Source organism: Dipodomys spectabilis, unplaced genomic scaffold (genome assembly GCF_019054845.1).
Source record: "Dipodomys spectabilis isolate Male_0828 unplaced genomic scaffold, ASM1905484v1 ptg000128l, whole genome shotgun sequence".
NCBI lineage: Eukaryota > Metazoa > Chordata > Mammalia > Rodentia > Heteromyidae > Dipodomys > Dipodomys spectabilis.
Genome location: NW_024870805.1, coordinates 1,400,261 through 1,423,908, shown reverse-complemented (window position 1 = coordinate 1,423,908; position 23,648 = coordinate 1,400,261). Strand labels below are relative to the sequence as shown.

The window sequence follows — 23,648 nt, the reverse complement described above, 5'->3', positions numbered from 1 at the left end:
GCTCAGACCCCTGAATAGGACCATAAAGAGTGAATTGTTAAAGCCCACGCCGGTGGCTCACGCCTGTCATCCTAGCTACTTAGGAGGCTGAGATCTGAGGATCACAGTTCAAAACCAGCCCGGGCAGGAAAGGCCGTGAGACTTTTACCTCCAATAAACCACTAGAAAACCAGAAGTGGCACTGTGGCTCAAGTGGTAGAGTGCTTCCCTTGAGCTGAAGAGCGCAGGGACAGCACCCAGGCCCTGAGTTCAAGCCCCACGACCGACAAAAGAGTGAATTGTTATACTGGGAAAGAGCTGTCACTCCTTGGTTTTCTTATTTTTCCCCCAAGAATGAAATGCTTTTTACAGTGTAATGACTGAAAAAAGGGACGATGATGTTTATGTGGAACAAACGTGTGAACGTTGTTGAAAACGCAGTTGGCAGCGCAGTGATGCTGAGCCCTTGTCAGATCCTTCCCCTCTCTCGTGGTGCTGAGCCCTTGTCAGATCCTTCCCCTCTCTACTGGTGCTGAGCCCTTGTCAGATCCTTCCCCTCTCTCGTGATGCTGAGCCCTTGTCAGATCCTTCCCCTCTCTACTGGTGCTGAGCCCTTGTCAGATCCTTCCCCTCTCTACTGGTGCTGAGCCCTTGTCAGATCCTTCCCCTCTCTACTGGTGCTGAGCCCTTGTCAGACGCCTTCCCCTCTCTCGTGGTGCTGAGCCCTTGTCAGATCCTTCCCCTCTCTAGTGATGCTGAGCCCTTGTCAGATCCTTCCCCTCTCTCGTGGTGCTGAGCCCTTGTCAGATCCTTCCCCTCTCTCGTGGTGCTGAGCCCTTGTCAGATCCTTCCCCTCTCTCGTGGTGCTGAGCCCTTGTCAGATCCTTCCCCTCTCTAGTGGTGCTGAGCCCTTGTCAGATCCTTCCCCTCTCTAGTGGTGCTGAACCCTTGTCAGATCCTTCCCCTCTCTCGTGGTGCTGAGCCCTTGTCAGATCCTTCCCTTCTCTAGTGATGCTGAGCCCTTGTCAGATCCTTCCCCTCTCTAGTGATGCTGAGCCCTTGTCAGATCCTTCCCCTCTCTACTGGTGCTGAGCCCTTGTCAGATCCTTCCCCTCTCTACTGGTGCTGAGCCCTTGTCAGATCCTTCCCCTCTCTCGTGGTGCTGAGCCCTTGTCAGACCGTTCCCCTCTCTACTGGTGCTGAGCCCTTGTCAGACCCTTCCCCTCTCTACTGGTGCTGAGCCCTTGTCAGATCCTTCCCCTCTCTAGTGATGCTGAGCCCTTGTCAGATCCTTCCCCTCTCTACTGGTGCTGAGCCCTTGTCAGATCCTTCCCCTCTCTCGTGGTGCTGAGCCCTTGTCAGATCCTTCCCCTCTCTAGTGGTGCTGAGCCCTTGTCAGATCCTTCCCCTCTCTAGTGGTGCTGAGCCCTTGTCAGATCCTTCCCCTCTCTACTGGTGCTGAGCCCTTGTCAGATCCTTCCCTTCTCTAGTGGTGCTGAGCCCTTGTCAGATCCTTCCCCTCTGTAGTGGTGCTGAGCCCTTGTCAGATCCTTCCCCTCTCTACTGGTGCTGAGCCCTTGTCAGATCCTTCCCCTCTCTACTGGTGCTGAGCCCTTGTCAGATCCTTCCCCTCTCTAGTGGTGCTGAGCCCTTGTCAGATCCTTCCCCTCTCTAGTGACGCTGAGCCCTTGTCAGATCCTTCCCCTCTCTCCTGGTGCTGAGCCCTTGTCAGATCCTTCCCTTCTCTAGTGGTGCTGAGCCCTTGTCAGATCCTTCCCCTCTCTACTGGTGCTGAGCCCTTGTCAGATCCTTCCCCTCTCTAGTGGTGCTGAGCCCTTGTCAGATCCTTCCCCTCTCTAGTGATGCTGAGCCCTTGTCAGATCCTTCCCCTCTCTCGTGGTGCTGAGCCCTTGTCAGATCCTTCCCCTCTCTCCTGGTGCTGAGCCCTTGTCAGATCCTTCCCTTCTCTAGTGGTGCTGAGCCCTTGTCAGATCCTTCCCCTCTCTACTGGTGCTGAGCCCTTGTCAGATCCTTCCCCTCTCTAGTGGTGCTGAGCCCTTGTCAGATCCTTCCCCTCTCTAGTGATGCTGAGCCCTTGTCAGATCCTTCCCCTCTCTCCTGGTGCTGAGCCCTTGTCAGATCCTTCCCTTCTCTAGTGGTGCTGAGCCCTTGTCAGATCCTTCCCCTCTCTACTGGTGCTGAGCCCTTGTCAGATCCTTCCCCTCTCTAGTGGTGCTGAGCCCTTGTCAGATCCTTCCCCTCTCTAGTGGTGCTGAGCCCTTGTCAGATCCTTCCCCTCTCTACTGGTGCTGAGCCCTTGTCAGATCCTTCCCCTCTCTAGTGGTGCTGAGCCCTTGTCAGATCCTTACCCTCTCTCCTGGTGCTGAGCCCTTGTCAGATCCTTCCCCTCTCTACTGGTGCTGAGCCCTTGTCAGATCCTTCCCCTCTCTCGTGGTGCTGAGCCCTTGTCAGATCCTTCCCCTCTCTCGTGGTGCTGAGCCCTTGTCAGATCCTTCCCCTCTCTACTGGTGCTGAGCCCTTGTCAGATCCTTCCCCTCTCTAGTGGTGCTGAGCCCTTGTCAGATCCTTCCCCTCTCTCCTGGTGCTGAGCCCTTGTCAGATCCTTCCCCTCTCTACTGGTGCTGAGCCCTTGTCAGATCCTTCCCCTCTCTCGTGGTGCTGAGCCCTTGTCAGATCCTTCCCCTCTCTCGTGGTGCTGAGCCCTTGTCAGATCCTTCCCCTCTCTACTGGTGCTGAGCCCTTGTCAGATCCTTCCCCTCTCTAGTGGTGCTGAGCCCTTGTCAGATCCTTCCCCTCTCTCGTGGTGCTGAGCCCTTGTCAGATCCTTCCCCTCTCTCGTGGTGCTGAGCCCTTGTCAGATCCTTCCCCTCTCTCGTGGTGCTGAGCCCTTGTCAGATCCTTCCCCTCTCTCGTGGTGCTGAGCCCTTGTCAGATCCTTCCCCTCTCTCGTGGTGCTGAGCCCTTGTCAGATCCTTCCCCTCTCTCGTGGTGCTGAGCCCTTGTCAGATCCTTCCCCTCTCTACTGGTGCTGAGCCCTTGTCAGATCCTTCCCTTCTCTAGTGGTGCTGAGCCCTTGTCAGATCCTTCCCCTCTCTACTGGTGCTGAGCCCTTGTCAGATCCTTCCCCTCTCTCGTGGTGCTGAGCCCTTGTCAGATCCTTCCCCTCTCTACTGGTGCTGAGCCCTTGTCAGATCCTTCCCCTCTCTCGTGATGCTGAGCCCTTGTCAGATCCTTCCCTTCTCTAGTGGTGCTGAGCCCTTGTCAGATCCTTCCCCTCTCTACTGGTGCTGAGCCCTTGTCAGATCCTTCCCCTCTCTCGTGGTGCTGAGCCCTTGTCAGATCCTTCCCCTCTCTACTGGTGCTGAGCCCTTGTCAGATCCTTCCCCTCTCTACTGGTGCTGAGCCCTTGTCAGATCCTTCCCCTCTCTAGTGGTGCTGAGCCCTTGTCAGATCCTTCCCCTCTCTACTGGTGCTGAGCCCTTGTCAGATCCTTCCCTTCTCTAGTGGTGCTGAGCCCTTGTCAGATCCTTCCCCTCTGTAGTGGTGCTGAGCCCTTGTCAGATCCTTCCCCTCTCTACTGGTGCTGAGCCCTTGTCAGATCCTTCCCCTCTCTACTGGTGCTGAGCCCTTGTCAGATCCTTCCCCTCTCTAGTGGTGCTGAGCCCTTGTCAGATCCTTCCCCTCTCTAGTGACGCTGAGCCCTTGTCAGATCCTTCCCCTCTCTCCTGGTGCTGAGCCCTTGTCAGATCCTTCCCTTCTCTAGTGGTGCTGAGCCCTTGTCAGATCCTTCCCCTCTCTACTGGTGCTGAGCCCTTGTCAGATCCTTCCCCTCTCTAGTGGTGCTGAGCCCTTGTCAGATCCTTCCCCTCTCTAGTGATGCTGAGCCCTTGTCAGATCCTTCCCCTCTCTAGTGGTGCTGAGCCCTTGTCAGATCCTTCCCCTCTCTACTGGTGCTGAGCCCTTGTCAGATCCTTCCCCTCTCTAGTGGTGCTGAGCCCTTGTCAGATCCTTCCCCTCTCTCCTGGTGCTGAGCCCTTGTCAGATCCTTCCCCTCTCTACTGGTGCTGAGCCCTTGTCAGATCCTTCCCCTCTCTCGTGGTGCTGAGCCCTTGTCAGATCCTTCCCCTCTCTACTGGTGCTGAGCCCTTGTCAGATCCTTCCCCTCTCTAGTGGTGCTGAGCCCTTGTCAGATCCTTCCCCTCTCTCCTGGTGCTGAGCCCTTGTCAGATCCTTCCCCTCTCTACTGGTGCTGAGCCCTTGTCAGATCCTTCCCCTCTCTCGTGGTGCTGAGCCCTTGTCAGATCCTTCCCCTCTCTACTGGTGCTGAGCCCTTGTCAGATCCTTCCCCTCTCTACTGGTGCTGAGCCCTTGTCAGATCCTTCCCCTCTCTAGTGGTGCTGAGCCCTTGTCAGATCCTTCCCCTCTCTCCTGGTGCTGAGCCCTTGTCAGATCCTTCCCCTCTCTAGTGGTGCTGAGCCCTTGTCAGATCCTTCCCCTCTCTCGTGGTGCTGAGCCCTTGTCAGATCCTTCCCTTCTCTAGTGGTGCTGAGCCCTTGTCAGATCCTTCCCCTCTCTACTGGTGCTGAGCCCTTGTCAGATCCTTCCCCTCTCTCGTGGTGCTGAGCCCTTGTCAGATCCTTCCCCTCTCTACTGGTGCTGAGCCCTTGTCAGATCCTTCCCTTCTCTAGTGGTGCTGAGCCCTTGTCAGATCCTTCCCCTCTCTCCTGGTGCTGAGCCCTTGTCAGATCCTTCCCCTCTCTCGTGGTGCTGAGCCCTTGTCAGATCCTTCCCCTCTCTACTGGTGCTGAGCCCTTGTCAGATCCTTCCCCTCTCTCGTGGTGCTGAGCCCTTGTCAGATCCTTCCCCTCTCTACTGGTGCTGAGCCCTTGTCAGATCCTTCCCCTCTCTACTGGTGCTGAGCCCTTGTCAGATCCTTCCCCTCTCTACTGGTGCTGAGCCCTTGTCAGATCCTTCCCCTCTCTAGTGATGCTGAGCCCTTGTCAGATCCTTCCCTTCTCTCGGCCTTCGCAGGGGGTGGTCCTTTGTCATTTCTGTGCTCACCGCGGTCTCACGCCTCCTGTGCCTTACTACTACACGTACCTCACTTCTTCCAGTACCAACCCAACTACAATTACTCAAACCTAAGTACTTAGAACCCAGTTCCCACCTAGTTACAGAACCTTCCTACCTCTAGTAAAAGCAGTTCTAGTACCCACCCAGTTATACCTCTTTATCATAGTCCTAATACCTACCCCGTTACAATATCTTTTCACCCCAAATCCCTCCATGCCTCCCGTGCTGCGTGCTCACACGGTGAATGCTCTGTGTTGACGTCAGCGGTCCCCACGGTGCCCCGCCCCAGAGCCTCCTCGCATGTGTGGGTTCCGACTCCACGCTGCCTGTCACGGCCTGGGCTTTTGCAGAAGCACACTCCCGCTATGAGCGCAGTGTCTGGTTTGTAAGAAGGAATGCTGTCTGTGGAGACGGCGCGCCGGCTTGCACAACAGGTTCTGTGCATGGCACTCTGGTGTGTCTGGCATTGTTCACGGGGACACTTGCCACAGACACATTGCTGGTTGAGCAGAAATGCCAGGCATGTTGGCCATCAGGGGAGCCCTGTAGACAGTAAGAGCCTTGTCTATGGAGAGTAGGGATAGATCCTCTTCACCACGCGCTCCGTGACTATGTCTCCACTGGATCAGAGGTCATAGCAGGAAGTCTTACCCAGAACCCCTGACCGAGGATGGCAAATGTATGTAGGCAGCATGCAGAGGAGTTCCACACAGCTGTACACACAGGTCTCAAAGCTACCCCATGCTGACTCGGGCTCTCCCTCTGCCTCTCAGCAGGGTCTGCCAAGGCTCTGTGAAGTACCAAGGACTTGCTGTAATCCACATCCATTCTGGGCAGTGCGGCATGTCTCTCTAGGCTGCAGACTTCAGCTTTGGGCAGACTGACCTCATGTCTGCTTCCAGACACCTCCGTGCCCCTCAGGGACGTCTGGTGTGCCCCAGCCTCTGTCCCTCGGGGATGTCTGGTGTGCCAGCCTCCGTTAATTAATGCCGGTGTTTGCCTCTCCTGTGCTAATTTACCTCAAGCCCAGCACTGAGCGCAGGACCTGGAGGAGGTGTTACGTTTGCAGTCTGGTCCCGGGTTGCAAATGTCCTCCTTTGACAATACTTCTATTGTTCAGATTTTTCAATACATAACGGCCTGACAGCGCTCCCACTGGTGGCCTCTTTATGACATTCAAGGTATCTCTGAAATGTACATTATCTTTTTATTAGATTAGGTTTTATTTGAAGTAAGTTTGCATTAGCTGAACTATAATAACCATGAGGAAGCAAATTCTACGGTAAGTGCAGTATCGAGGAAGCTCAGATGGTTAATCAGCTAGATGACATAATTCAAAGTATTCTTTTAGACTAAATATGCTGTGGCTCTTGTCAAGTGAGCTTGGAATGTGTTCTTCAAATGCTTGGTATTTTTTGAGAGGTCCAGAACAGCTGATAACGATAATGTTCCTCTTAGGTCCAAAAGATACTATTAGAGAAGAAAAATGTATTCTCCCCCTGCTTGGTCTCTGCTGAAGGATCTCATGTACAAAGCACATGTGTGTCCTAGTCAGGAAAAGTAAACTACTTGGAAACAACCAATTCCACCCCTCACAGTTTGAGCTTGTGTTATTCTTGCCCAGGGTAAGAGCAGCGAGCTCTTGGCCGTGTGTTTCAGAACATTGTCTAACAATATCTATTTCATTATTCAAGAGCCGTAGAGTACTTGAAAAGGTTAATAGGACAAAGTACTTCATTTAATGGAATCTATAATGTAGGAACAAATGTGGTCGATGCCAAGTACTATAATGAAAGGCTGGGAATCGTGACTGTCAGAAGGAGAGAACAGCAGCTCCTCAGGCAGTGTCCTACAGGTGGAGGAGAGGGGGAGGCCACTTTGACTGATCTGACATTTGTGTTGCTCAGGGTTTTTCATGCCATAATGAGGATCAACTTTCACCCCGGGCTACCTTTTAATATGGTGTGCTCAGATCATCTCTGGGATGTGGATTTCAGCACACACAAACAGGCTGAGGTGATTCTGGATGCCATACCTGGTCTAAATAGCTTGTGTGTGGATAATCGGGTAGTCAGGTGACCTCGACAGCTCTAACTAAGGGATCAAGAGAGAGAGAGCTCGTGTAATATTGCAGACACCTGTGCTGGGCCAGCTGCTGGCTCTGTTCCCTTGTGAGACCAGGACACTGGCTACCAGGGTTAAACCTGAGGTGAGTTCCTCAGAGCTCACCAGAGACAGGCCCACCTCCTGTCGGTCCATATAAATGATTCTTTCAGCATTTGTCCAGGTCTGAGAACCCAGCATAGATTTAGACTTCACTTTGAGAGATGCATAGATGCTTCACTGACACAGAAGGCCGGGGAAGCAATGCAGACTGGTGCAGTTTATGCACAGGAATAGAAGCATGTGTATTTAGGAACTATGCGGAACAACAGGAACACTAAAAGGAAGCAGGTGAAAGATTTCAGAAAACCTCAAAGACCATTGTACTGGCTTGAACTTTTCTTCCTACTGAGTATGGCCTTAAATCGCTGCTGCTTTCCTGGATGTGTTAGACAGATATTTGGTCAAAAGTTGCATCTGGAGGCGCTGTGACCAGGCTCCAAGCTGATGTCAGCACCTAGCGCCCGGAGTGCAATGCATAGAGCAGAGAGACCTGCACAGCCACGGCCACGGTGCGGAGCCGCAGAAGGGCCCACACCCCCTCTCGGCAGCTCAGCTTCCTGTGCGTGGCAGCCAGACCCCACACCCCCACAGCTGCCTGTGGAGGGCCCACACCCTCTCTCGGCAGCTCAGCTTCCTGTGCGTGGCAGCCAGACCCCACACCCCCACAGCTGCCTGTGGAGGGCCCACACCCTCTCTCGGCAGCTCAGCTTCCTGTGCGTGGCAGCCAGACCCCACACCCCCACAGCTGCCTGTGGAGGCATCCAGAGTCTCATACATCCGCGTTCTCCAGGGTGCTTGACACGTACAGATGTGGAGGTGTACGCATACCCATGCGTGTTTCACATTTGTAGTCACTGTTCTGCACATGTATGTGGCTGGTCCCTTGGACATTCCATGACCACTCGTCTCTACGAAAGACGAGCCCATAACTGGACTTGGGTACCCCATCCAGAGAAGGGGTCCACCCATACCCGGCAATACAGGTGACATCCAGCAGAAGAGACGTGTCCACAGACACCGGGCAGCCTGCTGCGGTTCTGACTCCCCTAAGGTCAGGACCTTCAACACTTGGCATTTATCCTCAGCAATGAAGCACCAGTTGCCACAAAGTAAATGCTAAGGATGAATATTTGGATAGGAGTTTTCTAGAAATGGAGTTCTACTCTCACATTGATATTTAGTATCTGCCCTGATGGGAACTGGCACACTGAAAAGGAGGCCTTACAGCAGACACCTCCAAGAGGAGTATGTATGTGTGTGTGCATGTGTGTGGTGTGGGGATGTGTGTGCACGCATGTGTGTGGTGTGTGTACACACGTGTGTGGTGTGCATGTGTGTGGTGTGGGGATGTGTGTGCACGCATGTGTGTGGTGTGTGTACACACGTGTGTGGTGTGCATGTTGTGCATGTGTGTGGTGTGGGGATGTGTGTGCACGCATGTGTGTGGTGTGTGCACACATGTGTGATGTGTGCAGACATGTGTGCATGGGTTCATGTGTGTGCCTACATGTCCTCAGGTCTCTCCCGAGGTGTGACGTCCACCCTGCAGACTTCAGGTCCTGTCCACAGCACAGGAGGTGTCTGTCCAAGGCTTTGTTGTTGAAATTTCACATTGTTCTTGCTCTGAAATTCAGCTAGTCACAAAATACGGCATTGGCACTGGTGTGATGTGGATTTTGTTCTGTTTTGGTGGTGGGAGTGTCTGCATATCCAGATGCAGACTCTGTACTAATTCTTTAGGCCACTAGCTTCTCTGGTCCCTCTGTCTGATCAGTGCCTGACTTGTAGGTTTCTGGTGAGATTGACATGCGTGAACTGGGCCACAACCTAGAGCCCCAACACCTTCTTCAGCATTTTCTCGCAGGTGTTTTTGAGAAATTTAGAATTTGTGACCTACTAACACAGTAACTTGTGCTGTAGAATTACTGTAAAAACACACAGGGATCTTTGTTTGAGCTACGGGCAAATGTCAATGAAGGAATAAATATGAAGACAAAACAAGCAAATGAAGAGCCCTTGGAGTCTGGCTTCACTGTATGCAGCTACAGAATCAGTGCGTGACTTTGATTCATTGATACCTCGTTATGACCTGATTGCTCTCCTCCCCTTTACTCTTTCTTTTAATTTTTATATTCATAGAGTTTTCTCTATTCCACTGTAACTGGAATTGTGTGAAAAATCTGTACTTGCCTATCGTATCCTTCGGACTTTGACTTGTTTAGAGAGGAACTTGCTGAGGCTGAAGGGTAGAGCAAGTGAGAAACGAGTTGCTTCAAAGGGGCAGGAGCTCGACCAGCTGACACTCACAACAACTCGGAGAGCCTCCAGCAGGGCTTGGCAGTGAGTGCGGCTGGTCATGTTTCTCTGATAGTGGACGGTCACCAGGAGGAACAGAGACCTTTGTCCTGCCCGCAGTTCTCATGGCGCTCCAGCCCCGGCATATCCCCAGTTCTCATCAGTCTCCAGCTCTGTCCTGCCCCGGCCTTTCCTTTCTCTGATATATGTCCTGCTGTGGTCAGCGTTGTTGCCCTTGCATTCCAGCCCACCTCCTACTTTTGTTCCATTCCTCCCGTATCTACCTCGTCAGTACCACTCTGCCCTGAACTCGGTACTTCCACATCCTACAAAACACCCTAGTCACAGTTTCATCAGACAGTGGTCTACCAATACTCAAGTTTCTGTGCCAGATCCTCCTTCTGGATGGTCACACATCATCTGACAACCTCATTTCTTAGACAGGAAGCCCACCTCCCCTTTCCAGCCCTGATCTGATTTGCTAGGTGCCCCTCCTTTCTCTCGGCTTTTATTTGGAAATGGAACAGCAAGATAAATAATACGAAAGGTCGGGAAGTTAAGTGCAGGAGTCATAAGAATTATAAAAATCATTCACACCTAGTCCTTAGTGTGCTGGCAGACACTGCGAGAGGTGGGAAGGGAAGGGTGGTGGAGGTGAAGTGAGGTACCGTGTCAGTGGGGTTCCAGCCAGTCCGCTGCGTGGGGCTGCTGCTGGATTGGCTGTTGGGTGAGTGAGGAGTGAGGGCCGGGGTGCGTCCAGTCCCGGCATTCATCGACCGTTCTCTGCTGCTTCTGGGTCTGCTCTCAGCCGGGCACTGCGGCTCCCCGGACCCCATCGTGAACGGGCACATCAGCGGGGACGGCTTCAGCTACCGAGACACCGTCGTCTACCAGTGCAACCCCGGCTTCCGGCTGGTGGGGACCTCCGTCAGGATCTGCCTGCAGGACCACAAGTGGTCTGGCCAGACGCCCGTCTGTGTCCGTGAGTACTGCCGTGGTCGGACCATGCACACGCACACACGCATATGCACGCTCCCATGCACACGTGATCCTACACACCCATGTGTTTGTGCATACACACATGCATGCTGGTTGGCACATATGCCCCCACACATGCACACATGCTCACTCACGTACACACTCATGTACATACAGATGCGTACTCACACCTGTGCCTATGCTCACATGCAGTGTGTGCACATGCCTGTGCAATGCTCAGACATGCCCATGCACATGTGCACAAACACGTACACGTGTGTGCACACACCTGTGCAATGCTCACACACGTGCACACCCCCACACCTGTGCACACGCTCACGCACGCGCGCATACACACCCATCTTCAGCCAGTAGCGAGCCTCTCGCGGTCCCCCATGGGCTGGCAGTGTGACGCGCAGGTCTGCGGCCACCTCTCCTCTCCCTCGTCTCAGCCATCTGCCTCTTGCCCCGCCACAGCACTGCTGACCACATTTAAGTCCCACCAGTTCAGTGTCTGTGTGGTGTCCGGGATGACACTGCCACGCACTCACTCCTGTTTGTCACGGGACACCCAGGGGGAGGGAGGCCTAGAGGAGGGCTGCAGGCCCGCTCTGCGGATCTTCAGAGTATCCACTCTGCGTGACATTTGCAAACTGGTTTCATCAACAATGCCCAGCCTTGGACTGGGAAGGTGGCTCAGTGGTAGAGCGCTGGCCTTGCATGCATGAGGCCCTGGGTTCGATTCCTCAGCACCACAGAAGCAGAAAAAAAAAAAGCCGGAAGTGGCGCTGTCGCTCAAGTGGTAGAACGCTAGCTTTGAGTTGAAGAGCTGAGGGACAGTGCCCAGGCCCAGAGTTCAGGCCCCACAACCAACAACAACAAAAAGGAATGCTCAGTCTTGCAAACAGCCCTCCTTTTTTACACAAAAGAGACAATCATATGTAGACATAGCTCTTTAAACTGGTAACTTCAAAGATCAAAACAGGGTCTGGTATTTAGAACAGTTGTAAATTTTAAGCCAGTTCTCACTCTGACACATTCTTTGTCTTCCTGTGAACTAAGCAACAGGGAGGTGGGTGCGGCCACTGGGCAATGGCAGTGCTGTCTGCGATACGGGTCTGTCATGTACAAAGTTCAGGCATGAGAGCATCAGTTAGAACTTACAGAGTGCTGGCAAGACAAATGAGGAACAAAAATACCAGTGTTTGGAAGGGCTAAGGACAGATAGTTCCCTGTTCTGTATGGTGATTGTTTGAAGTATAACATGACAGTTCACCACATTTCAGAGTATCATACAACAGGACTGGCAGTGAAAATAACTTTGAGTGTGCACAGTTGTGTTGCTAATTTCATAACATTTAATTGGATATTTGAGTCATCTATACATGGACAATTTAGTTTTAAGCAAAAGCCCATCATGTTTTCAAGAGTTCCAGAGATTGGCAAGTCCAAAGGAGGTAAACATTCAAACTCCCGTTCAAGCCAAACTATTCTCATCTGTCATTCGCTGCCTCTTTCAAATCCATGGTGTTCTGTCCTCCTGGAAAAAATAAGTTTCTGTAATGTGGAAACTACATCTGGCAGCCTTGTCCACAAGTGTAACAAAGGTCTCTACCTTCAGCCCATGGCCAATCCCAGATGCTCTTTTAGACACAAAGAGCAACTGCAGAGAGTCTGGTGAGAACCCCCTGAGCGCAGCAGTGTGGGTTTGCACCTGTGTGTTCTCATGAGTAATAGCAGGGGGAAGTGGGTAGTGACCTGGACCTGTCTTCACAGCCATCACCTGCGGACACCCCGGAAACCCTGCCCACGGCACCACCAACGGCACGGAGTTCAACCTGAACGACCTCGTGAACTTCACCTGCAACACAGGCTACTTGCTGCACGGAGCCTCCCGCGCCCAGTGCCGGAGCAGCGGCCAGTGGAGCAGCCCTCTGCCCGCGTGTCGAGGTAGGCAAGGGCCCCGGGCCCCGCGTGTCAGGGTGCGGAAAACTGTGTTCACAAATGGAGTGTGCAGCCTCGGCTCAGGGCTGGACACCAACAGTGCACGCTGCTGACCACAGAGCCCTGCACACTGGGAAGTCACACACACTATTTCCCAAGAGCCTCTTTCTGCTTCTTGATGGGACAGCCAATCACAAACCTAAGATTTTTCTCCTGCAAAGACAAATCTGTCTGGGGTTTTTTTGTTTTGTTTTTGTTTTTGTTTTCTCATTCATTTGTTCACTCTTTGTTTTTGGTACAGTGTTTTATGAGCACTTTTAGCCCCTAAGCTTCTAATTTTATGAATGTATGGCTGAAGTTTTCTCTGCTTTTATCTATTACTTCTATTGTCTTTATGTACTCGTTATACAGAGAGGGTTTACTGTTCTTAAATTTCACCTATTCATCTTTGATTCATTTATTTAAAACTCGCACATAAACCTGGTCTACCACCTGAGCTTAAAAGGAAATTCTGTGTTAATTTTTATAGGTCTCATGGTATCAGGCCATTTAGGAGTTCAATTCCGCAGAGATGTCTTCCTTACCCCAGGTGTGTTATGTCTTGGTGCAAAAGTGGGGTAATGTCCCTGCATTTGTGTCACCAGGCTTGGGGTACAGAGGGATTCTGGCCTATAAGAGAGAGAGTCCAGGGACCCAGGAGACTTGAGCAGAAGCAGGTGCATGAATGCAAAGGGATGGGAAGGGAAAGTATACCTCAGACAGGAGGACGGGAAGGCCCACAGCAGAGCTGCCCTGGATTCCCGGGCCTGAAACTCTCCTTCGGGCTCTGTGGACATGGAGTGGCCAGTCCCAGAGGGCAGTCAGCCAGGGAGACTGGGTAAGCTTCATCAGTAGCTCACACGTGGTGGGCACGGGAGGTCTCTGTGGGCGCCATGAGTCCACAGGGAGTCCCTCCTTGTTGGCACCTGGGCCGTCTCTCCCCGCTCTCAGACTGCCCAGCCCCAGCCCAGCCCCATCTGTGAGCGGTTGTAGAGCCTCCTCAGTCACGTGTGCTCTGAGACACCCGCTGACGCCGGGTGTCCCTGAGTTCCAGGGAGCCCCATTCAGATGCACTTCAGGAGGGTGCAGATCCGTGGATGTTAGTTGTTAGTTTTGTCACGGCGTCTGGTGTGGCTGTGTGCCTTATTCTGCATTTCTCTGTCAGGCGTATAGCCAGTCCCTGTGAGGGTCCGGTGGAGTGTGGTAACAGCATCTTGTGTGTCCTTTGCTGCCCCCGCGCACCCTTCTGCGTGTCTGCTTCCACATTTGGCCCGTGTTCTTGGCAGATGGCTTAGAGTTCTCATGTGCTTTATAAGGCTGTGTTTTCAGAAGTCTTTGCATGTTCTGCTTACTGGTCCTTTCTCAGGTAGGGGGTTGAAAGCCATTGTCTGGTGCTGGGCTGCGTGCGTTCATAGTACAGAGAGGTTCGTCGAGAGCTTGTCAAGTCAGCAGACAGCAGAGCTCATGAGAACTTTCCGGGGCGACGGCTTGGGGACTGGAACAGCTCTGAGGCGGCAAGTGGCTGTGGTTGCTGTGTGGCTTCCTCGAGGTCTCCATGGAGATTTCAGAGCCCATGGTGCTGGCGGGAAGACTCCAGCCATCGCTGTCCCACAGCCCTCCCTCCATGTAGTTGGGGACAGAATGGCGCCAACAGTCAGAGGGTCGAATGGTTCTGACCCAGAGCATCTTAGTCGATTCAAATGACAGGGAGGATAAGGATGGCTTGTCATGAACAGTAACTGTTTTAAAGGTGTCTCCCTGTCCTCTATCTAACAGGGCCTGATGTCTGCCCCAGTGCCCAGCAACAGGCAGACCCTTGCATGTAGTAGAGGAGGGCTTTCGTTTCCTTCTTCTGCTTCTTTCTTTCCTCTGTTTATTTACTTTTCCCTCTGTGAAGGTGCTAAGTATACAGGACCTCTGGGCTTCCTTCCTCCATCAGGGCTTACCGCTGCTCGATCAGCTCAGTGTATTTTCCATGTTACTGAGCAGTGGTTTTTTGTTTGTTTGTTTGCAGAAAACCTTTGCCTCAGACACCTGATTTTTTTATTTAATTTGAACCTTCCCATTCACTTTACTTTTTTGTGAGAATGAAACTAAAATAATTTTATAACAATAAATGCCTTTTGCCTTGCAAAGAAAACCCTAGCCACGGACGTGGCCCGGGTTCATCTTCCACAGGCCCGGGTGTTGGGAGGGAGCCTGGGAGAGGCCCTACCCCTGCAGGCCACCGCCGTCCCAGCCTGAGGCTCACGGAGACCCTGTGGAGCCCAAGAGCTGGGAAGTTCTTTAGCGTCTGTGTTTTTGGAGTTTCCGTGTTTAACCAGACTTTGAATTTGCAAGTTAAATTGCATAGTTCTGCTCCAGTCACATCAGACGCCCTGAAAGTCAAACCTCATCAACTTTTTAATTTATCATCAATTAATATATTTTAATGAATGAATAAATAAAGCAGCAATACACAAGGGAAATATACTGTGCTCGGGCTAAGAGCTTATTGTAATTTTTTCCCCCGAGAACTACAGATGGAACTCAGAACTAAATTATCTAATTAAAAGTGATGGAAGTTTCCTAGGTGTTTCAGTGGGGGATGGGACGCAGGCAGGGGACACGCTGGGAGTGTCTGGTGGGGGATGGGACACGCTGGCAGGGGACACGCTGGGAGGGTCTGGTGGGGGATGGGACGGAGGCAGGGGACACACTGGGAGGGTCTGGTGGGGGAAGGGACGCAGGCAGGGGACACGCTGGGAGGGTCTGGTGGGGGATGGGACGCAGGCAGGGGACATGCTGGGAGGGTCTGGTGGGGGAAGGGACGCAGGCAGGGGACACACTGGGAGGGTCTGGTGGGGGATGGGACGGAGGCAGGGGACACGCTGGGAGGGTCTGGTGGGGGATGGGACGGAGGCAGGGGACACGCTGGGAGGGTCTGGTGGGAGATGGGATGGAGGCAGGGGACACGCTGGGAGGGTCTGGTGGGGGATGGGACACGCAGGCAGAGGACACGCTGGGAGGGTCTGGTGGGGGATGGGACACGCAGGCAGAGGACACGCTGGGAGGGTCTGGTGGGGGATGGGACACGCTGGCAGGGGACACGCTGGGAGGGTCTGGTGGGGGATGGGACGGAGGCAGGGGACACGCTGGGAGGGTCTGGTGGGGGATGGGACACGCAGGCAGAGGACACGCTGGGAGGGTCTGGTGGGGGATGGGACACGCTGGCAGGGGACACGCTGGGAGGGTCTGGTGGGGGATGGGACACGCTGGCAGGGGACACGCTGGGAGGGTCTGGTGGGGGATGGGACGGAGGCAGGGGACACGCTGGGAGGGTCTGGTGGGGGATGGGACGCAGGCAGGGGACACGCTGGGAGGGTCTGGTGGGGGATGGGACGGAGGCAGGGGACACGCTGGGAGGGTCTGGTGGGGGATGGGACACGCAGGCAGAGGACACGCTGGGAGGGTCTGGTGGGGGATGGGACGCAGGCAGGGGACACGCAGGCAGGGGACACGCTGGGAGGGTCTGGTGGGGGATGGGACGCAGGCAGGGGGGACGCTGGCAGGGGACACGCTGGGAGGGTCTGGTGGGGGATGGGACACGCAGGCAGGGGACAGGCTGGGAGTGTCTGGTGGGGGATGGGACACGCTGGCAGGGGACACGCTGGGAGGGTCTGGTGGGGGATGGGATGGAGGCAGGGGACACGCTGGGAGGGTCTGGTGGGGGATGGGACATGCTGGCAGGGGACACGCTGGGAGGGTCTGGTGGGAGATGGGATGGAGGCAGGGGACACGCTGGGAGGGTCTGGTGGGGGATGGGACACGCTGGCAGGGGACACGCTGGGAGGGTCTGGTGGGGGATGGGACGCTGGCAGGGGACACGCTGGGAGGGTCTGGTGGGGGATGGGACGGAGGCAGGGGACACGCTGGGAGGGTCTGGTGGGGGATGGGACACGCTGGCAGGGGACAGGCTGGGAGGGTCTGGTGGGGGATGGGACACGCTGGCAGGGGACACGCTGGGAGGGTCTGGTGGGGGATGGGACACGCTGGCAGGGGACACGCTGGGAGGGTCTGGTGGGGGATGGGACACGCTGGCAGGGGACACGCTGGGAGGGTCTGGTGGGGGCTGCTTTGCTCGAGTCCTCTGACTTTCACGGTGACCACTGCGCTGCCTCCACGTGTGCTCCGTCACCACCTGCCACAAGCAGCCAGGGTGAAGGACGGGGGCCTCCATCATGCAGAAGGACCCAGATGTTCGTGAAAACACGCCATGGCTCTGGGTTCTGAACAGGAGAGGGATGAGGAATCGATGTGATGCCCAGCCCCCTGAGGACAAGATGGTGAGAGGCTGTGTCCCCCGAGCCCCAGGGAAATGCCAGTCGCCACAAGGCCCGCAGAACAGCTCACAGAATTCACTATTAATGTCTCAGCGTGGCATTCTAAGATCCCCTTTGTCAGCTGTCTATACCTGCCTGGAGAGAGCAGGAAACGGCGATGGAGGCTTCAGAGGTCCCCAGACATCTGAAGAGAACACGGCCGGTGGTGCCACGGAGTGCTGTTCTTGTCCATGTTTGCATGTTGACCTCACGAATGCTTTGAACAAGTGTTTCTGGGGATGAGGTGTGGCCCGTAGTAAAAAGGCTCAGTGTATAACTCAGGAGGCAAGATAGATGGTTATGATTCCAAGATGACACAAATGCCCAGTCTCGCTTCCTCTCAAAGAGGAACAGGGCACAGTTGGGATTGACCAAGTAACTGTGATGCAGGTTTTTGAGTGAACTGTACTGGACACAATCCCAGGTCCTTGTTTCTACCGACTCCTCCAGTACGGACCCTGTGCGCTTGGGGACTGCGCTCACACAAGCGTTTCTTTACTGACATGCAGAAACGTTTGCATGGGACATACTTTGGGGATCCACCCGAATTTCTCCACACTGGGCAATCATGTGAACCTAGGAGAGGTCTTTATGTCTCATGCCTTCCTGCCGAGGTGGATTTCTCACCAGGAAATCCAGCCAAGCATGAGCATTTTGTGGAGTGAGATACCAGAGGGAAGTGTGGATTTCTGTGACAGGCCCACGCTCCACATCTTTCTGAGGCAGATCCCCACGCTCCTCACCCTCGCCATCACACTACGAGTGACTCAGACCTCGGGTCCCGTGGGTCCACACGGCAGTGCCGCCGGTCATTTCCTAGGATACGTGGTGGCCTAAGGAATTTGACTTAGGATGCTCAGCTCACCTTCCAGCAGATCCCCGAGTCACTCAGACACCTCATGGGAGGAGGAAAGCCGAGGAAGGCTGCCCCTGTGGACAGCTGGGCCCAACGGACTAACCTGCCATTTCTGGTGCCGCAGAGCCATCTGTGGCATGCTGTGTGCAGTGCAGAGCGCTCTACCTGGGGGACATCACTAGTGCCCTGAAGATGCCCACGGTGCCCAGACCATGGGGGTCTGCGGTGACCGGAACGTGTCATAGACCACAGACTCACAGGACGCGTGGGCTGCCGTCCTCCGCTCCCTTTGCCATGAGCAGACGTGACTGTGTGCAAGCTTGACATGACTAGGCACACATGTTGATGTGTGAGCACACAGACAGACGCAGTTGACGGCTTGTCACCGTGTCCCTGCCTCAAACCTCCAAACCTCATCCAGTTTCAGAGTTTGTGTTGGCCAAGTGTGTTATTAGGACACGGTAAGCTAACCTCATAAAATCAAAGTTGCTGTAGTAGCTCATTTAACACTTAATATTTGTGGAAGCAAACCAGTGCAGGGAAATCATCAGAATTCATCAAGGAAGTGGAGAGTGACGCGGCTTGGGGATGAAGTTCTCGTTTTGTCAGCTTTCTAGAATGATGAGTGGTTCTCTCCTGTTGTAACCTGTTTGTCTGTTTCTTTCTGTGAGCCACAGCTGGGTCTGGTGACCTGTGACCTCTCTTGTTTTCAGTGGTGAACTGCTCTGACCCAGGCTTCGTGGAGAATGCCGTTCGGCACGGGCAGCAGACATTCCCTGAGAGCTTCGAGTACGGAATGAGCGTCCTGTATCACTGCAAGAAGGGCTTTTACCTGCTGGGGTCTTCGGCCTTGACCTGCATGGCCAATGGCCTGTGGGATAGGTCTCTACCCAAGTGTCTGGGTGAGTGCTGAGGCGTACCACATGGCTGACGGGTTCAGTGGGAAGGTGCACGCTGGGCGGTGGCTCGCTGTGACTGGGGCTCACCAGCAGCGTCTGAACAAGATCTTCACATAAATATGTGAAGAGAGCGTATTTATGTTGCTAGAAAAAATAGAGGTGCTCTCCTGGCAGATAAGATGACCTGGGACTGCAGCAGTCTTCGAGGTATAATTATTGCTGCATTTCAGAAGATGCAGATTAACAAGAATGCATCGTTTGCTCCCCACATAGCCATGGTCTGATTTTCTTTCACTTGAGAATCCCAGCCATCCTTCTGTGCAAAGAAAACCATCTCTCTTAGGATGCAGTCTGAGAATGTGGGAAATGGCATTCCTCACATTGATCTTTTTAAGTAGTCCTTAAAGTGGAAACTCGGCCTTCCGGGCACGCCTGTCCTGTGCATGCTCACGAGTCAGAACGAGGCTGAGAGGCTTGGCCTCGCTGTCCACACAGTGACAGTCGTAGCCCTACGGCCCCCTATTGAGAGTGGCTTGGTCCTGGGGAGGAGACTCCCTCTGCAAAGCCAGTCCCCGCACAGCCCTGACGCTGGTGCTCATGGATTCTAACTGTAATGCCAGGCTCCAGGAAGAAAAGTGCGTGGCAGCGGAGAAGACCTGCTACGCCGTCTGTGAGTTAGTAACGCACCGCGCGTCCTCCTCTTCCTGGGACGCGTCATATGCTTACGCTGCGCTTGCTGCGCATCCGCGGATGTACTGCAGTCTTCGTGGACACCCCATCTCCATGTTCTCTGTCTTCCCACACCTTCACACTTGCTGGCTTTTCAGAGACACGTTGAGGAGACTTGTGCTTGTCCTTGCACAGTTGTGAACGTGCCGGACCGTCCGCGGGGGTCTGCCGAGGCGTCGGGCTCCGCTGCCAGCCCTCGCCATCGCGGAGCGGGCGGTGTCGGAGGCCCGGCGCGACCCGGCCCTGCATCTACATCGGCTCAGCTCCTCTCCACTGCCCCGTGACCCTGGCTCCCGATGGCTTCCCCTGTCCTCTTTTATTTCATCTAGAATTGATCACTTACTCAACTTCTCAGTCTCTTCGCTCTAATTGGTTCCTTTGTAGGAGCTGTAGATAAATGAGGCCTTCCAGTGAAGGACCGCCAGTGTTGAACAGAGAGGGAAGGCTAATTTGCTATGGGGTATCAGAACCGCATTCCAGACTTTGAGCTCCTCCTCTCTGAGCTCATCATGTGATCACTAGTGACCCCATGTTCAGAGCCTAAGACAGTAAATTGGATGCCTTTGGATGATTCATTGATAGTTGCAAACCAGTTAGTTCACATAAAAGTATACCCAGTATTAAATTCAGTAGCTTATTGAAAAGATAGAGATGAATCTGCATAAATCCCTTTCATCCCAATCCTAGATTTATTTTTATTTGCATAAATCTCTTCTCATCCAGACAAACCTTGCTGAGGAATAATTATGAACAGCATAGAGACCCAATTTAGTACAATTTTAGGGAAATAAATGAAAATATGAATGTTACTTTATGGAAGAAATTAATCAAATATTTCTTTTTTACTTACGCAATTTAGATTGCCACTTATTAAAAGCACCATTGTTAGATTGGTATTCTTAGTCATGGCAACTTAAAAATTAAGCAGACTTAACAGAACTCTGTCCCCAAGGAATGAAAACCATTCTGATAGATTCAATTTTGATGGATTTATGTTAGTTTCCCAAATTTCTTACAATTTTGCTCTCAGGGGATATGCAATTCAGAGTAGACAAAAGAGCAGCAGAAAACATGGTTTTCTCCTTGAAAGCTTACATGTACTTTTCAACCTCAAGCAGAGCTGCGGTTTCATAGGGGGTGGTAAGAGGTGGGAGACAGGACTAGGTTTGAACTCAGTTCCTTGTGCTTGCTAGGCTGGTACTCTCCTCTTTGAGGAAGGCCTCCAGCCCTGCTTTTTGCTGAAGACAGAGTCCAGTGGACTCTTCTGTCTGGGCAGCCTCAGATCCGAGTAGCTAGGATTATGAATGTGCGCCACTGGCTCCTGGCTTACGCAAAGCTGTCTTAAGAAAGAAAATCCCTGCAGTAGTGCTTTCCCTTTTCTTCAGTCAGTCTCTCTTGTGGACAGAGATCTCATCTGGAGCCTGTCCCTGGGGCGTGCAGGCTGGGCGTGGGGGCTCACTCTCAGTGGAGGTGCTCTGGGGGACTTCTCCTGAATGATGGGCCTGTTCCTCATGAGCTCTTCCTCCCGTCAGCCATATCGTGTGGGCATCCTGGGGTTCCAGCCAACGCTGTGCTCACCGGAGAGCTGTTCACATTTGGTGCCACGGTCCGGTACTCCTGTGAAGCGGGCCAGACCCTCACGGGGAACAGCACACGGGTCTGTCAGGAAGACAGTCGCTGGAGCGGAGCCCCGCCCCACTGCTCAGGTGAGGGCCGCGGTCGCAGTCACCCGATGCCGATGCCGTGGGAGCGCATGAGCCTCTGGCTGTTCTGGGGAAGCCAGCTGCGCTGCTGTGAGTCAGCGGCAGCCCCAAAGTACTGCCACTGCCAGACACACGCTCGCTGCCCTCAGTCCTCCCCTGCTCCTCCTCCAGTCCAGGCTGGGTGCTCCCCCACGGCGCCGCGTAGCTGCGCCCAGGCAGAGCGTGCACCCGATTCTGTGTCCCCTCCTTCCCCTACACCGCCCTCCCTTCACCCCCTCAGTATTTCACGTCTTCAAAACGCCATAATCACTAGGCTATTTGTCCTTCAATGACACAAAAATGGTGTCTCAACTCCTTCCGTTTTGTAGTCTGTGATAACAAGTCATTCTTACAAGATGACCAGAATGCTTTAGAATCACCGTGCTTAGCCCACATTTAATTAACGCATCACTTGGCGACTTCTGTTGCTTTAAACACGCGTGTGCGGCCTGTGTTCACGTCCCACAGGAAGTCACCCTGGGTTTTGCGGTGACCCCGGGACCCCGGCGCACGGGTCTCGGCTCGGGGACGAGTTTAAGACCAAGAGTCTCCTGCGCTTCTCCTGTGAGATGGGCCACCAGCTGCGGGGCTCGGCGGAGCGGACGTGCCTGGCCAACGGCTCCTGGTCCGGAGTGCAGCCCGTGTGCGAAGGTGAGGACGAGGGGTCCTCCCGCAGCCCTGCTGCCATCGGCCCCCAGAAGCGGCTGCAGCACCCCTCCCGATCCCCAGAGACCTGTGTTCTTTGCACCATCACCCCCTCGCCCCCATAGTCTTTAAGAGCATCTTTCAAGGATGGTGGGTAGGTCCTAGGAAACTGGACTTGAGACTTGGCGTGTTGTACAGGCACTCAGAGGTGGGGTCTCTGGGCTCCTGGGGTTTCACTGGTTTATGGAACTTGTTGGTGGAAATGCAGTTTAGGCACAGCTAACAGGAGCCAGGCCGTCATCAGGTTGATTTCTGCAGGTAGACAGCAATCTTCTGGTGTCCCTCACCCAGAGCTCTGTCACAGGGGCGCAGGGCTGCGTTCTGTGTGACGTGTTGGGCTGCATCAGTTGACTGCGGTGCGAGAGCCCAGGACGCGGCTCCAGGAGCGAGCGAGAGAGGGCGGGCAAGGCGGCGGCTCGGCACTCTCCGAGAGGCCTGTCCCTGACCTGACTTGTGGTCAGTGGCACTCTGTTTAGAGTTCCGAAAATAATGCTTAGAATTTAGGCGGGAAGACTTTAAACCTTACAAATTCTTTGCGAGTAGGGTTCTTGGTTTTGGAGTTGTGCAAATAATCAAAGATGGCCTTAGTGTGTGTGAAACACTTTGTGTGTGTGATCGGGGCTGCCTGGAGGAGCTGGTAGAAAACCAGCACCTGTCAGACATGCCCACCAGGCTTCTGGTTCGCTGCCTCCGTCCAGCTTGTGCTCTACACCAGTGTCAGGGACATTCACCTGATGGCACACAGGAGGAGGACGTGAAGGGAGGAGAGGCGTTGATGAGCCACAAAGGAAAACTGTGGAAGGCATGCTTCAAGATCTTACCTTACATTCCTAACAATTTTCACATTACACATTTATAGATTTCCACCGAAGGACACTTGCCTTGGTTAGCAACCTCATCTTTAACTGCTGTTTCCAAGGCTCCCTCACGCGAGTTCCCGAGCTCTGATGGCTGGGCTGTGAGGTGAGGCCAAGGCTCATGTCTTCCCTGGCCTGGGCGCAGCCCGCGCTAACTGAAGTGGAAGTGTGACGAGGGGCCCTCCCCTGCCCACAGGCCCTGTGCTCACGGCCGCTCGGGCCTTAGGCTGTGAGAGTCTCGCCACGTCCAGGCTGCTCAGCAGAGACACGTCTTGCGTTTAAGGACGTGGCTAGGTCCCTTGAATGAGCAGAGCTCCCATGGTTGACGTTGTGCTAGAGTTGACCTCAGGCCTTGCTGGTAACGCATGGATGACTTGCTTGCGTCCGCTCTTCCCCCTGCATCAGCTGTGTCCTGTGGGAACCCCGGCACCCCGACCAACGGCATGATCAGCAGCAGCGACGGCATCCTCTTCTCCAGCTCCGTCGTCTACGCGTGCTGGGAAGGCTACCGGACCTCGGGGCTCACCACCCGGCACTGCACAGCCAACGGGACCTGGACGGGCACGGCGCCCGACTGCACGAGTGAGTGGCTGTCGGTCGGCGTGCTCGGGCTGCAGAGCTGTGGGAGGGGAGGGACAGCGTGCCCTTCAGAGCAGTTTCATTGACTTTAAAACCCATACAGACAAAAGTCAAATATCCATTTTCAACATGATCCCATTTTATAGGCACTTTGAGTAGCTGAAGCTACTTTAAATGGTCGGTTAGGTTGGACAGTGTCCAAGGCTGTCTCTGTGGGCTGTTCAGTGTGTGACCCCATACCGGGCCTGGCTAGGGGCAGCAGGAGGTAGCAGCCATGCCCACCCAGGCAGGGATGAGAAATCCCAACACATAGCCTCCTGACAGCAGGTCAGCCAGATCCCCAAAGGGTGGCGGGCGGGGAGACTTTAATAATTTGCGGCCTGATCACTTCGGACAGCAGCTCATAGAGCATCCCTTGATGGGAG

General features: G+C 54.0%; 1 protein-coding gene across 1 annotated transcript in view; it reads left to right on the top strand.

Annotated features, from left to right (window-relative positions):
* The window catches only part of LOC122116226 (CUB and sushi domain-containing protein 1), a 168,923-nt gene that overhangs the window by 118,947 nt on the left and 26,328 nt on the right, over window positions 1–23,648 (top strand). Inside the window, exons 29-34 of the mRNA XM_042689888.1 lie at window positions 10,343–10,516; window positions 12,289–12,462; window positions 18,426–18,614; window positions 20,873–21,046; window positions 21,551–21,733; window positions 23,050–23,226. Coding sequence (XP_042545822.1) covers window positions 10,343–10,516; window positions 12,289–12,462; window positions 18,426–18,614; window positions 20,873–21,046; window positions 21,551–21,733; window positions 23,050–23,226 — 1,071 coding nt within the window. The remainder of the gene's footprint in view (window positions 1–10,342; window positions 10,517–12,288; window positions 12,463–18,425; window positions 18,615–20,872; window positions 21,047–21,550; window positions 21,734–23,049; window positions 23,227–23,648) is intronic.